This window comes from Lycorma delicatula, chromosome 1 (genome assembly GCF_047948215.1).
Source record: "Lycorma delicatula isolate Av1 chromosome 1, ASM4794821v1, whole genome shotgun sequence".
In the NCBI taxonomy this organism is placed as follows: domain Eukaryota; kingdom Metazoa; phylum Arthropoda; class Insecta; order Hemiptera; family Fulgoridae; genus Lycorma; species Lycorma delicatula.
In genome coordinates, this window is record NC_134455.1 from 307774462 (window position 1) to 307790602 (window position 16141).

Consider the following 16141-nt stretch of genomic DNA (forward strand, 5'->3'; position numbering starts at 1 on the left):
TAGAATTTTACTATTGGGATATAATTATATCATAATCTTTAGTTCTTGTATATAATTATTTTATTTCTTTCTGTTTATTTTTCAATGAAGTAACCTAATAAAAATAATAATTATTTTCTTATTAAATTTCATTCGAGAATGTTTTCTTCCTTCATATCTTTTTAACTGAAATTACTGCTAAGGTGATAATCCACTGCATACCAACACATGCAGTGAAAATTCACCAAAGTTTATTCCTTTAACGTTACAAATTTTGTTACTTTAAACATTTACTCCTTTACTTTACACCCTTCAGTTTTAGGATGTTATTTCCCGTAAGTTTCTATGTATTCTATAACCATCAGATGGTAAGGAATTCAGAATTTTAAGCAGGGTCCAAAAAATTATTAGGATTATTATAATGATCTTACTCAAAAGATAAAATTAATGTCTTATAGTACACATCTAAAATAAAATGTACTGGTACTTTTCATAAAATGTTAAGAAAAAACAAAAATAGGAAAAACATAAAAACTGACGTCTGGATTGTGTTATTACTTTACAGATTTCAAAAAAATCGTAATCTAATCTAGAATATTCAATCTAGAAGAATAATCAGTCTAGATAATCAATCTAGAATATTAGAATAATCTAATCTAGAATATTCAATGGAGTTTGTTAAAATTTTTCCTCAAAATCATTTTGTGATTGAAAAATTAGATTTATTTATTATTGTAGAAAAATTATTCGCTAGATAAAAAACTCCAGTTCTCTAAACTTGCACAATTAAGTTATTATTTTTTTTGTTTCTTAGTTGTTTATAAAATAACATAGTAACTCATCTACTAAACAAATTCAGTAGCTGGTCAAATTTTCATACAGAGCTTGTTAGGTAATTTTTTTGTTCAAAGTAAAAGTGCCTACAGAATTTTTTTCTAATTTAATATTTTGAACAAACTTTCTAATCGTCACATTTTGACATTTTCAATGGACCTTATGTAATGAGCATCTTCAGATTGATTAATTTCGTAATTTTTTCAATATTTATGATGAAATCAAAAATTATTGAATTGAATCATTAAACCCTGATTATTACTTAGTTTTTAATCTTATCTTATATATCTATTAAAATGAATGTATATTAATATGTTTGTTTGTCCCGTATGCGTTCCTATACCATTCAACCGCTTGCGATGAAACTTTGGTGGGTTGTTGTGCGCACGCCCGCGAAGGTTTCTGAATTAGTTTGGACCCGCTAGGTGGCGCTGGGGTCGAGATATTTCGAAATATTGTTTTTGTGATAGAACTTGGCTCATATTAAGAACTAGCAGACCCGGCAGTGCTTCGCTATTGCTAAAAATATATATATATATATATATATATATATATATATATATAGAGAGAGAGAGAGAGAGAGAGAGACAGAGAGAGTGGGAGAAAGAGAGTTTAAATGAACACAATTGAAAATTTGATAAAAAAATTAGAAAACTGAACTTCACAAATTTTACCTTTAACTTATTCTCCTTCCCCTTTTCCCTTTCTAACTTCTCCCTCACCCTCTCCCAGTTTCGTTTTTACTCAATTCCATTTTCCCCTTTTTCCCTTTTGCCCGCGCGTAAATCGGTCCATTAGTTTTTTGGTCTTTAGCGGACACACATACGAACATGCCTTTTATATATATATATATATATATATAGAATAAAAAAGTCTGTTTGTATATTTGTTTGTTTGTTTCGTAAATATCTCGACACCGGCCCCACCTAGTGGGTATAATTTTTGCAAAAATATATCTTTTCACGTAACTAATATTCATATTCTGAATATGAACCAAATCGATCCATAAACATATTTTTTCTAAATGTCTCAACCCCAGCGCCATCTAGCGGGTTCATTTTTTGCAGAGATAATTCTTTACATGAAAGTAACGTGTATTCTGAATATGAAGCAAATCGAACCATAAATATAATTGTTCGAAATATCTCGACGCCAACGCCACCTAGCGGGTCCAAACTAATTCAGAAACCTTCCCTGGCATGCGTCCAACCATTCCCCAAAGTTTCATCGCTATCGAATGAACGGTTTAGAAAGGCATAAGAGATGTACAGACAGACAAACATTCATTTTTATAACTGAAAAGAAATATTTTTTTTGCGAAAATTAGACCCGCTAGGTGGCGTTGGCGTCGAGATATTTCGAAAAATTATATTTATGGTCCTACTTTGCTCATATTCAAAATATATATTAGTTACAGAAAACAAATATTTTTGCGAATAATGGAAAAAGGGTGGAAAAAGTGATAGCAGCAGAATCACAAAGAAGAGGATGCGAGAATGAACTCAGTTGAAAAGAAAGAAGTGAGTGCGGCGATTACTGACGAAATGTTAAGGAATTGACAGGAGATATGGGACTGTTGTGCAAAGGGCCGATGGACCTTTGGGTGATAATAAGGTTGATACGTGATGTTGGGAGATGGTCTGGCAGAACCCATGGCTCGCTGAATTTAATCTTACTCAGCTGCTGGCGGGCCATGGGGGCGTATCTCTATGAGGTTTGGGTTGGACCATTCAGATAGCTGCCCTGCTTGTGGGGTTGAAGAGACACCTTTTCATGTATTTTTTCGCTGTTCTGGATTTGTTGTAGAGCGTGAGGAGATCGTAGATCTATTGACAGAGAGGAAATGTTTGAAGCTGATTACCTTCAGGAAATTATGTTAACCAGTGAGAATCACTGGCCGGATGTTGCCCGATATGCTAAAGCAGTTATGGAGACATTACGTTCTGCCGAAAAAAATTGCCGGTTAAATAGAGGCACTAGGGTCCCGGCGAGAGATTGGGCTGCAGGCAAGTGTCTAGAGGGCCCCCCGATCTTGAAGGGGTCGACTGGATGCAATGAAGCCGCGGTCACTCTACCGGCTTGGGTCTCGAGGGCTTCCCTCACTTCCGAGCTAAAGCTGATGGCATGTAACTGGGCGTATGGTAAGTGTGAGTGTTGCGACAGTTGGTGCGCGTGTGTGGGTTGTGTATATGTGTTGGTATGTTTGGTTCAAGAGTGTTTGGAGTTGTTTTGTGCTGGTTTTTTTTAGTTATGTGTGGATCTGTTTTTAGCGTGTGTATGTGCCTTGCTATTTGCTTTTTTGTTTGAATGTGTGTGTGAGCGCTTACCCCTCCTTTTGAAGTAATACTTTACAAGCTACTCTCAGGAGCGACGGGTCGCCAGGGCTGGAGGTATAGTCGGTAGGACGCAGGAATACATACGCCTTTTTTACTATCTTGCGGAACCTGTTTGCGAGTCTGACACTGCTTCGGCGCCCGTAGGTCGGGTTCCTCCACCAAAACAAAAATAAAAATTAAAAATAAAATATATATATATTGGGTATAGTAAAACTCTTTCAGTGGATTTATCTCAAAATTTTTTTTCTTATCTATTGATTAGATAAAAGTTATGCAAAACGCCTTAGCTGACACTGAAATGCTTATCAAGCCTTCTTAAACAATTATAAGATTGCTTATACCAGCATTCTTATTGGGATAAGGATAGATGCATTATATTTTGAGACAAATACTGCTCCAGCTACCATGAACAACAAACGACTATTTTTTTTTATATACATTTAGGATACAATTATTCCTGTATGTCGTACAAAGCTATTGAAAATAGTAACATAATTTTTTAAGTTTAACCATTATTTCTATTTGTATTATTTATAACAGTTTTTGAATATTAGAAAAATACGCTTATGTTAATTAGGGTATGCGTTTTAAAAAAACAATTATAGATACATTATACTATCTCCAACATGAACTTTTGTTTGCTTGACAATAAAACTATTGCAAAATAGTAATATGTATATTTTGTGTTTGTCTAAATTAATCAAAACGTTTTTAATTGAATAATTAGAGTATTAACTTCGTAATACAACAATTATAGGATAATCATACAAACAAAAATCAACGTCGCTATTGTTGTTAACCTTCTGCTATTGTTGGGTTAATTTGGGTGATTCAAGTAAATTTGAAAATATTTAAGCTGAATTATTTAGTTTGTGTATGTATTTTTAATAATCTTTAAACTTTGTGATTCATTGATAACTAACTTTTAAACATACTTTAATTCCACTTTAATAGAGGTAGAAAGTACAATGAAACAACGAAACTATATTGGAATTTGAAGTTCATAAAAGTGAGGTTGTAGTGCAATCTAAGACTTAAAGTTAATTATTTTAATCAGACTAAATATCTTTTGCATTTATTACGATATTAGGTGATTATTATGAAAATAATTCAATTTATTTTTTATTTTTTTATTATTCAAAGAAAAATAAGGGTAAATAATTTTAAACTTATAAAGTATCCAACTAGACAATAAGAAAGAGAAAGATTAGAGAGTTATTTGTAATGGGATGTAGAGGAGACATTAAGTGGCCATTTTAAATGGATAGCCAATGTGAGAAATTAAAAAAAGTAACGATGAGAATAATCAGAACAGAAGTTTAATCATAACAATTCAGAATAGAAATTTTAATCGAGAGGGACATATCAAGAAAAGAAAAGGATTGATTAGAACGGTGCTAGAAAGATTAGTAGGAAATGTAAAAAAGAGAACCGTAAAAAAATAAAAATCATAAATAATCTAAAACGAAATTGAAGTTGTATACGAAAATTTTAGCTGGGAATAAAGAAAAATGGTGACGGAAGTGCTGCTAGGGGCTTTCCAAAATGTACGCTCCAGTATAATTAATTTTGAGTTTTATGTAATTAAAGAGTTTTGTTATTTTAATATAATAGAACATTTAGCTTATTCGGCTTAGAAAATGTGTTTCAAGTGAAGCATAACGAAATGCTGAATTAGATAAATTTTCTAATTACAAAATAGTAATAAACATTATTTTACTTGAAAGATTAACTTAAAAAATAATAAATCCAATTAGCTTTGAAACCAGTTGATGTTTTTAAATCGATTTATAACTGTAAGCGATATAACTCTGACCACAAAATCACTAGTTCAAGATTAAGTGCATCATAATGAGGTAAAGAAAAATTCAATGTTAATGCCACGGTGAACTATTATTGTTGTATTTATTTAATAACTCATTACAAACCAGAGAGAAATATAATGATGATTATGGAGAAACAGTACTGAAGGCAGTAATTGGTGGGAGAGCGTGAAGATGATATTCGGATAACGCGCGTCATTAGGAGGGTCACCTTGACCTGTCCGCATCAGCAGCGGCTAAGGTCTGGTAATGGTTACCACAACAACGCAAAAACAAACGCATCCGAGTCAGTAAGGATATTAAAGAACTCAGTGCATCGACTTCGGTTAACTTCGGTCGGATTCGAGATTTATAAAAAGAAACAGGTTGTATCAATTCGTGTTTAGTGAACAGAAAGCGAATCGACGCGATTCGAAAAATCAGAATAATAACGTAATTCGACTGAAAAGAATCGCACCGAGATGATCTCCGAGAAATCTCCTCTGTTAATCTGCTTTCTTCTAGTAGGCGTTTTATCTATGCCTAATGGCGGTAAGTTTTAAAAAAAAGCATTTATTTCAGCAATTTATATCGTCTATATTTTACAGTTCATAAACACGCGATCATTAACCTGTGTACTTGCAAACTAACCGCCCTATTTTTAACATAAACGTCTGCGTATATGTATGGTATACATAATTTACTTCTAGTTCATATACGTATGAAGCAAGAGAGGGGGAAACGCCTAAAAACGATATTTGTAAACGTGTATTTAGAAATATATATGCTTAAATTATTATTTAATTTTAACCTAACTTGCAATAAACAGAATGGCGAATAAAAAAAATGTAAAAAAAAGTCTTAGTATTTATTAATAACATTAATTTATTTTTAAAAATATAATAAAATAACTCATTTTTTAATTTTTTTAATAGTTTATAAAAGATAAAGTACAATACAGTAAGTAGTAATTTATTTCAAGCCTACAACAATTATTGTATCTGGACGTATTATATTAATATGCATCGATAGCTTAACATTTTTCTACTATATTAAGATTATAAAAAAATATTTCCAATTTTATATTTTTTAAGATAAAATTAGAAGATTTTTTAAAAATATTTATATAAAAATTTGAATAAATTAAATTTTGTTATAATCCTTTTAATAACGTTCCAACATTTGCTTGCTTAAATGGATCAAGGGAAAATGTAATAAAATCTTTTAAGAGCAACCTTACTAATACTAACATTATATTGTTAATTATAGAATAAAAAATAATTAAGGTTATGTATGTTAACGGTTAAAGTTTCTTTTAACCGATACCATATTAATAATTTAAATATAAATACATGAAATAATAATATATTAAATATGTGAAGACATTATAATAGCTTATATTACATGTTTAATTGTTTACATTAAATAACTAAAATGTAAATAAATATTCGAAAAATTGTAATGAAAATTATTTGAACAAATATTTATGTATAAATTAATCAGATGTGCTCAAAAATTAGGTTAATTTTTTATATTTTTATTACTATTATTCAAAAATTTATCGATTGCGTACTATTGTTTTTTATAAAAGAAAATCTTCCAACTTTATTTTAAATTATTCGATGTTAAAACTTTTTAATTGGTTGTTTAACAAATGCAGCATAATAAAGCGTTGAGTTACATGAAGACAGTTCTGCTGTCAAATTTGAAAATGATGAGTATTTATATTTAAATTACGTGATTGTTTTTATATGTTGAAGAAAGATTTTCAATTGTAAACGCAAGGTTAAATAAATGTTTTAATTTAATAGAATTACAAATTTTGAAGTCGATTACGTAAAACCTGTTGTTCATTATTATATTCAATTTTGAGCAAGTAACTAAAAATTCAGAAATTGAACTTCTTATCCTCTACACTACTATCTTTCATCCAGTGTAAACAATCATTTTACAACTGATAGCTTGATATTATAGAGAGCCAAAACTACCAATCGGGATCAATTTCGTCGCGGTTGATTAGCCATGTATTCACTAAACATCGAATTTAAAAAAAAAATTATTTGAATTATTATATATATATATATATATATATATATATATATATATATACACACACCCAATTTATTTATTTTGTAAATTTAACGGTGATTAGTAAAAACTGGCATGAAGCCAGGATAAAATAAAAACAATAAAATTATCTATCTCCGATTACAACAAAAATAAGCGTATTTAAGTTAGATTTCTCAACATATTGTACTACTCAGAATATTATTTAAAAGGGAAACATTTGATGTTAATATAATTATTTTTATTTTCTTCATACCGTAGAAAATTATACACTACACTCATTCATCACGCTGACAAAAATGGCATAATTTTTTAAATAACACACGGTTTATTAATCATCCTATACTCATCGATTTTGTGAATTGTTAAAACCAAACTCGATAATAACTATTCTTTGATGATGTAAAAAGGCAATTTAAATCCATTAAAAAATACAGTTACCTTAAAAGTGGCTAGCAAGTTGTTATAATGGTCAATATACTGGTTTCACATTCAAACTTGTGAAGATTTCCAGAACATGTCGGTAACTGCATAATTTGTTAGAAAACGTAATTTTATAAATAAATTATTATTATTATTACAGCTACATATATATACTCTTATATTTCTGCAATAATAGCTGCATGACGGAATTTAGGTAGCCTACACAGTGTCAAATTTGATTATTTTTTCTATCAACCCTTAAAAATATTACTTTTATGAGCTCCATATGTGTGTATTTAAAAAAAAAATCAATTAAGGTTGATAGGACCCTATACTAACAAATTCAGATCAATAACATAAAACAAATACCTTAATTAATATCAATACAAAAGTAGCGTTTTATTTTATCGTTTTATTATATTATCGGGCAAGGACCAATGAATAATAAAATAAATTTTTATTAAAATGTGATAAAAAGAGGAAGAATGGTACAGCTGTACAAATATATATATGTTAAATAAATTTTAAAAGTTACAAAAAAATTACGCTGTGTAGATAATTGTCACCTGCACGCTCTTTAATTATCCCATATTAATAATTATCCTATATTAAAGAGCAATTTTTTTTTTTTAGTAGCTGTGTTTTTTAATTGTTAAAAACCTGTTAAAAAACACTTCTTCTGTTCTGGTCTTGGTAAACAAAATTAATAAAATTTTATTCCATTCATCTTACCTTACACAAAGTATATATATATATATATATATATATATATATATATATATATATTGTTACAATAAATATTATTTTATTTATAAATGAAACTAAAATATCTTAAAATTTGTGTGGAATATCTACTTTACACAGATAACCGTGAACACGCCAACACTATAATAGACATGCGTAATTAAATGTTAAAACAATAATACGTTATCTTCATTTAAAACTTACTCTGTGTCTTACTCATTTAAGTCTTACTCTGTGCGAGCGAGCGTCTATGTGTGTGTGCGCGCGCGCGCGCGCTCTCTCACTATCTCTCTCTCTCGCTCTTTCTCTCTCTCTCTCTCTTGTATATATGTGTAAGGTAGGTATTTTTGTGATGTGTTCATAAGTGTCCTAAGTTGACTCATTTCCTTATATTGTATTTTTTCTTTTTTTTACTTTTGAAGGATTCATAACTTTATTTAAAAACAGATTGCTTTGTGCAAATCACTTCAAGGCTGATTTTAAGTGAAGTTAATTTATTATCTTCATAAGGAAAGGAAGTAAAAAATACAAACAACTAAACATGTTATTCAGAATGAACAGAATATAATATTGATTAAAATTATTTTATTTTGTATAATTTTTTTTATTGAAGAAAACTCTTTCTCTTCTAGAGAGAGAATTTTTTTATTCTACCTGAAAATTTTACGTAAAATTTGAGATGAAGGAAGAATACGTTTTGTTTGGATTCATCTTCTGGGAAATTTTTGATTAGTTACGGTTTACCGTAAATAACTGATAAAATAAACTATGGGAAAAACAATTCCTTTAAATTATCTTTTTACTATCTGAACGGATTACAAGTTTTAAAAATAAATATGTACGTTCTTGAAATTATTATCAACGTAATAATACTGGTAAAACATTACAATTATTCCATTGTAAAAATAAATAATCTACAAAAAATTAAACCTAAGTAAACAAACAAAAATGAATCTACAAGTAATTCACCATGATGATTGCGGACGGACACTAGTATGGAAATAGATAAAACTGATTGAAATATTTTCAAGAGAAGAAAAAACTACATCACGAATAAAGTATATCGATCAATAAAAAATGTTGTAGAATAATAATCAAACTTTTTATAAAATAATTCTAACTTCCTGATTAATTGGAGACTACATATAATACACTATTTCTCACAAAAAGAGTACATAATCTATTCTTTTAACTATCTATTACAGTAGTTCTGATATCTATGATTTATGAAAGAGCATCTGAGCAACAGCAAGTAACTGACAGTCACTTTCTTTGAGAGTAATGTTATTCAATGTACAGCCAATTTATTTGATTTTATAACATCTTCAAGTGACGATGTTATTTCTAGAGTAGACTATTAGCCGTTTTTTTTTGTTTTTTTTGGTGTTTTGTTAGGTTTAGAATACTTTCACACGGCATTATATTTAACTCGGTAAAGAAGCCAAATGGAAGCCACTTGTCTCCGTCATTTTCCTTATTAAAACTATATGTGAATCTTGCTATTCTTAATAAAAGCTAGATTAAAAGATTGTCATTTTTAAGGGAGTACAGAAACGTAGTGCAACATTTTGTTGTTGTTAGGATATTTATCAAAAATAGCCATCAGCGTAGCTCTGTAGCAGAGCTACGCTGTAGAATGGAAGGTATTGTAGTCGGTCCAAGTTGGTCATATCCCAACCGGATCTTGAAGTTTTGACCCCAAAGAAATCCAAAAAACTGGATAAAAGTTTTCCGGATGTTATGTTCGTATGTACGTGCGCACCCGCGCGTGTGTGTGTGTACCGTGTCGGTCTCTAAATCACCTTACATCTCCAGAACTACTGGAGCGATTTTGATCAAACTTGGTCAGATTACTTCTATATATTGGGTATTGATGCCGTTAAATTTTCAACTTAAAAGGTCAAGGGGGTGAGGCTGTAGAGCAAGGTCACCCTCAGTATGTCGAGATTTCGCCTAATTAAGGTCATATTTTGCTTTGGCACATTGTTAACAATTAAAAAATAACAATATTTGGAAAAAAATTGTTAAATCCCACCCCCACCCCAAAAAATGCTGTTGCAGTCGTCTGCTATGTTGTTACGTCACAAATGAGCGGTAGAATTAAATAAATGAATAATATTTAAAGTGTAAAAAAGTAACTCGGTTGCTCGGTCGAATCGGTACCTAGTGCGTTAAGCATCGCAGCTACACTAGTCTGCTGACCGTACAAGCGAAATTTATTCTGTGTAAGTAGTGAAATTACGTTATTTTTAGTTAGTGCCGGCCGTTGCCGCTAGTACCGCCACACCGGCACAAATTAAATACGGTATGCGCGCGCGCTTTAGTTAGAGTCATTGAATTAAATAAACAAAAAAGTATTATATTTAAACAAAATGATAAATATTTTAAATTAAGTTGTGTGTGTAACAATCTAAGCCGAGCATCAGAAACAACCCACAGTTGTCAACTTTTTACTTAACTTCTGCTGAAGATAGTATAACAACCGAAAAACCTAGAAACACTTTTGTATATATATTTTGTTATACAGAGTGATTCAAAGAAACGGAAAATTAAAAAAATTAAATAACGTTAATGAAAAATTTTTTTTAGAAAATGAATTTTATTTCATGTAATTGTACAAATGTTGCCATTTTAGGATACATACATTTTAGTTTATTTTTTAAAGATGACATCTTCCAGGTGACCTCTTCTACGTAAACACTCACGAAGTCTCTTCGTTAAATTGTTCATGGTTTGACGTAACATCTCAACTGGAATTTCCGCAATTGCTTCTCGGATCTTTTCCTTCAGTTCTTCCGTTGTAGCAGGTCTACTGTGGAACACTTTGCTTTTAAGGTGACCCCACAAAAAGTAATCGCAAGCTGAGAGATCAGGCGATCTGGGAGGCCATTTAATGTCACCATTTCGTGAAATGACACGTTGTCCAAACAATCGGCGTACAGCTGCCATCGATATTCGTGCAGTATGTGACGTTGCTCCGTCTTGTTGAAACCAGGCTGTGTTAAGAATTGATGGAAATCTCTTTTGTTGTTCCACAACAAAGGTTTCAAGCACGGCTATGTAACGAGCCGACGTCATTGTAGTCGCAAGACCGTTGTCATCCTCAAAAAAATAAGGGCCTATAACACCGTAAGATGTCATAGCACACCACACGGTCACTTTCTGGCTGTGAAACGGACGCTGGTGTAGCTGCGTAGGATTTTCTTGTGCCCAGTATCTGAAATTTTGCTTGTTAACAAATCCACTGAGGTGGAAATGCGCTTCGTCTGACATCCACAGTTCGTGAACAAACTCTTCGTTATCATTTATCTTCTGAAGCATTACATTACAGAATTGTGCTCGCACAACTGCATCGTTCGGTTTCAGTTCCTGGACGATCTGCAACTTGTATGGATGGTATTGCAAGTCCTTCACTAACATTCTTCGAACACTTGAACTATGCAATTGTAAAGATGCTGAGAGACGACGGATTGACCGATGTGGACTTCGTGTGACAGCATCTTGTAAAGCTTGAACATTCTGTGGTGTACGGACGGTTCGCTCACGGCCTGGAGGTTTCTTTTTCATTGCCGAACCAGTTTCCTCAAAATCAGATATCCATGTTTTAATTGCATGTGCTGATGGAACACGGTCGAGCGGTCCCAGATTAAAATGACTGTGAAATTCTCTACGCGCTTCCTCCACACTGTCATTGTTTTTTTAAAACGCTTTGATAGCAGATGCACGTTGAGCACCACTTCAAAAATCCATGACAACTAAATGGCAGGTTAGGTTAGAGAGGCTAGCGCCACTTATCAAGTGGTACCAATCGCCCACGGCTACCAACACAACTTTCAAAATTTCCCGTTTCTTTGAATCACCTGTATTTGTTGGTAAAAGATTGAATTTTATTAATATGTTAACTAATGCTGATATTTAAAAGGTTTCATTTTCCATTACTCCAACAGAATAATTTCATAATCTTGTGAAAAAAAAATATTCTGTAACCTCAAATCAAATAATAATTTTTAACTATCTTTTATTGTTAGGATAAACGTGTATTTTTAACGTGTTTTGTTGTTCTTAAACGTGTAAAAATACACATTTAACCATATTATACAAATAAAACACAAATCACAAAACATTTTTAGTTATTTTCAGTAATCAGCCTTTTGCAGTTAAATCTAAAAAAATTCCTTTTTTAAGCGATGAAACATAAAAGTTTTGAACTATAAAGAATTAAAGTGCTGTTTATTACGTTTAATTAAAATTTTTTAGAAATTTAGAATTTTTTTAAAAATTAAATCAGAATTATAGTAAAAATTCATTACTTGTTTTGAGTTTACTGTTTAAAAACAAAAGTTTAGGAGATATTATTTTAGGGGGACAGTATTACTAGTCCATATTACTTAATGTTTAAGTCAATTTTATTATAATTGTTTTAAATTAAGAGAAAATAACCCTAAAAATGTGTTCGAAAATAATTATAGCCTATTAGGTTGGCTGGACTTAAAATTTTAATGTATTGAATTTTTAACAATAACCATAGTGGTTTTTTGAAAAAAAACATTTATGTTTATGAAACACAATATTTAGCGAAACATACAAAAATCGGATAGGCATCAGATATTAAATATGATAACTATTTAAATAAACATCAGGATATACTGACCTAAGAACAGTGTCATAAAATTTGTAACCTATTTAAAATTGGCCTTCTTCCAATTCTGGAACGCGATCGTAATATTGGAATGCAATGAAAACTTTGAAACTTATATGACCTTAATCAACCAAAACACTTGATATCCTTTTTAGTAAATAATGTTCAGCTGACAGAGATGCGTGCATGGCTTTGTATGTTTTTAATTTTTTTGAAAAAATCGTAATATTAATCGTTATTTATTCTATCATTGTTTTAGTTCAAAGGTTTACTTTCCAAGGGCGGTATGGATGAATTATTTGTCGTTCAATAGAGCGTTTCCATATGCCCTAACATAATGAAAAAAATAATAATATGATAATATAATATTTTATATCATATATTATAATATATAATAATATTATGATTTCATTTTGTGTTAATTAACTGGATCATCTCAAAGAATTAGTAAGAAAGTATGAGCCTATTCTCATAGTGGTTGTTTTGTTTCTGGAGGAATAAAATTTTTCAGCTTATGTCTAAGCCGATCAGCATTTATACTTTCATCTTAAATAAATATAACTAAATCTTCCTATGAATTGTGGAAGAATCGAATTTTCACTGTTACTGGAAGAGGCCGTAGAGGGCCTTTTAGAGTCTTTTTTGTCGGTAGATCATGCTTTTCTCATCATCTAGCTTTATCAATATCCCTGATTTCTTTCTCTCCTGGGAAATTTTGTTAGATTCCTCATCGGATCCGTTCTCAGGTTACAGCGATAATTATAGTTATTGAACCCTTTTATTTTTGTATAATAGAAACAGCTCTGCCTATTCAACTTGTCCAAAAAGATCTATCCAGACTATCTAATAACTAAAAGTACCTAGTAACCTAACCTAGTTACTAGTTACTAGTACCAAGTATTAGTAACCTAGTAACCTAGCTAACCTGGTAAATCCGGCTTAATATGCAAACCCAATATATTCAGCACTAAAATATAATTTATTTCTATTATAAATAATATAATTAGATATAGAATTACAGAAAGATTTGAGAAGAATTATTGATAATCTCTACTTTATTATGATAAAAATATCATTATGTCTATATCACATGTGTTTACCCTGCAAATGGAAGTGAACTTCTACGAAATGTTGTAAGGGTGTAGAAGAGTGTCTTTAAAATGAATGATTTATTATCTACCTATAAATCTCAATAAGTTTATTAAATTACGATTTGATTAGAATGCTACTGGAGTTTCAGCATATAAATAGGTATTGTCTCTCCGGTTGAGTCATGTTATAAATACTTTACCGCGGTGACATCATTCTTTGTCATTGAAACGAAATATAAATTAAAATATAAATTTAAAAAAACACAGTGTTATTACAGCAATTTCAAGTACAAAAGAAAGTGCCGTATTTTTTTATTATGATTTCAATATTTCATTAATTTTTTTCGGAGATGTTACCTAAATCAATCAAACTAAATAAATATCTTTGATGAGGGTGGATTTAAAACCAATGACGCCTGATTTATAATGGCTAGAAATTTGTACGTAACTGCCAACCATAAATAATTCATAGTCTTAACTTTTCCGTGTATATTAAAAATATGCAATATCCGTCTATCCTCCGTTCAAACATGATTTTCGTTCTAAAAATTATTACGCTGTAAAGTAAAACAAGGCAAAAAAATCTATAAAATATTAGCTATTAACAAACGGTACGCTCTTTGACAATTTCATTACAAATTATACATATTATTTTAGATTCTTTTAGGAAATAAATCTATACTATTCCACTACCATCTTACATCTTCCAAATTCATTACATTGTAAAACCATAAAAACGTAATGTAAACAAAAAATAGTTCAATATTAATATAGTTTTAAGGTAGATGTGTGTATATATATGTTTAACCAAATTTAGTTCTAGTAGTTGAATATAACTTACTGCTTTTGTTTTTTCCCTTAAGAAGTTTAGAACTTTCAAGAAAATGCTTTTCTTCAGAACGTCTTTTAAATAAAATTTAATAATAACCTAATTTAAAATATTCATATTATAGTGAAGTAGTTTTACCATCTCAGTCACTAATAAAAAGAAAATATAAATCAGTGATGTTAGTAAATATATCTTTCTATGTAATTTTGAATTTTATTTTTAATAAACGTTCTGACAAAACAGAGAGCTCTGTAAAATAAACGTGAAAGCAAAACCAAAAGCTGTAAGTGTAACAATGTAATTCTATATATATATATATATATATATATATATATATACACACACAAGGGTAAGTAAATTATTATCCGCAATGTAGTTATACATTTTATTGCAATACAAACAGGAAATTTACGTGTACATCACTTTTCAACATAGTCCCCTTGCATTTCAACGCACTTGGGACATCGTTGCACAAGCTTCCTGATGCCCTCATAAAAGAAGGTTTTCGATTGAGCTGCGAGCCAGGAATGCACCGCTTCTTTCACTGTTTCGTTCGAGGTAAATCGACGGCCCCTTAATGCCTCTTTGAGTGGACTAAACAAGTGGTAGTCAGAAAGGGCAAGATCAGGACTACACGGAGGATGAGCCAGTACTTCAAAGTTGAGTTTCTGGAGCGCTCAGCAGTGTGGGCAGCAGTATGTGGACGGGCATTGTCGTGCAACAACACAACACCTTTTGACAGCAGTCCTCGGCGTTTGCTCCGAATTGCAGGTTTCGGCATCTCGCGCGCACTGTTTATTGTCGTGCCCCTTTCCTCATAATGTTCCACTAATGGGCCTTGTGAGTCCCAAAAAAACCGTAAGCATCAGTTTTCCTGCGGATGGTTGGGTCTTGAACCATTTTTTGCAGGGCGAATTTGGATGTTTCCATTCCATACTCTGCCGTTTACTCTCCGGATCGTAATGATGGATCCATGTTTCGTCACCGTGATGATTCTGTCTAAGAAGATTCGTTACCATAGCGATCCAAAAGATTTTGGCAGATGTCCAAGCGCGTTTGTTTATGCAACTGTGTGAGTTGTTTTGGGACCCATCTTGCACAGACTTTATGAAACCCAAGTCTGTTTGGATGATTTCGTAGGCAGAACCGTGACTAATTTGCAAATGATGTGCCAGTTGATCAATAGTTACTCGTCTGTCTAAGAAAACCATGTCACGTGCACGCTCAATGTTTTCCTTATTTGTGGCGGTAAACGGTCGTCCGACTCCTTCGTCGTGCATAACACTTGTGCGACCATTTTTTAATTTTTCAATCCATTCGTAGACACTCCGTTGCGGCAACATACTGTTCCCGTACTGTACCGAAAGTCTTCGATGAATTTCGGCCCCTGATACACT

At 31.3% G+C, this 16141-nt stretch overlaps 1 protein-coding gene across 3 annotated transcripts in view; it reads left to right on the forward strand.

Moving 5' to 3' along the window:
• The first annotated feature begins 5233 nt into the window (after positions 1–5233).
• The window catches only part of LOC142333622 (uncharacterized), a 47983-nt gene continuing 37075 nt past the window's right edge, over positions 5234–16141 (forward strand). The window contains exon 1 of one of the 3 annotated variants that reach the window (XM_075380979.1): positions 5234–5503. In XM_075380979.1, coding sequence (XP_075237094.1) covers positions 5434–5503 — 70 coding nt within the window. In that variant the 5' untranslated portion in view covers positions 5234–5433. The remainder of the gene's footprint in view (positions 5504–16141) is intronic. The other 2 variants (XM_075380972.1, XM_075380963.1) reach the window with 2 other exon arrangements.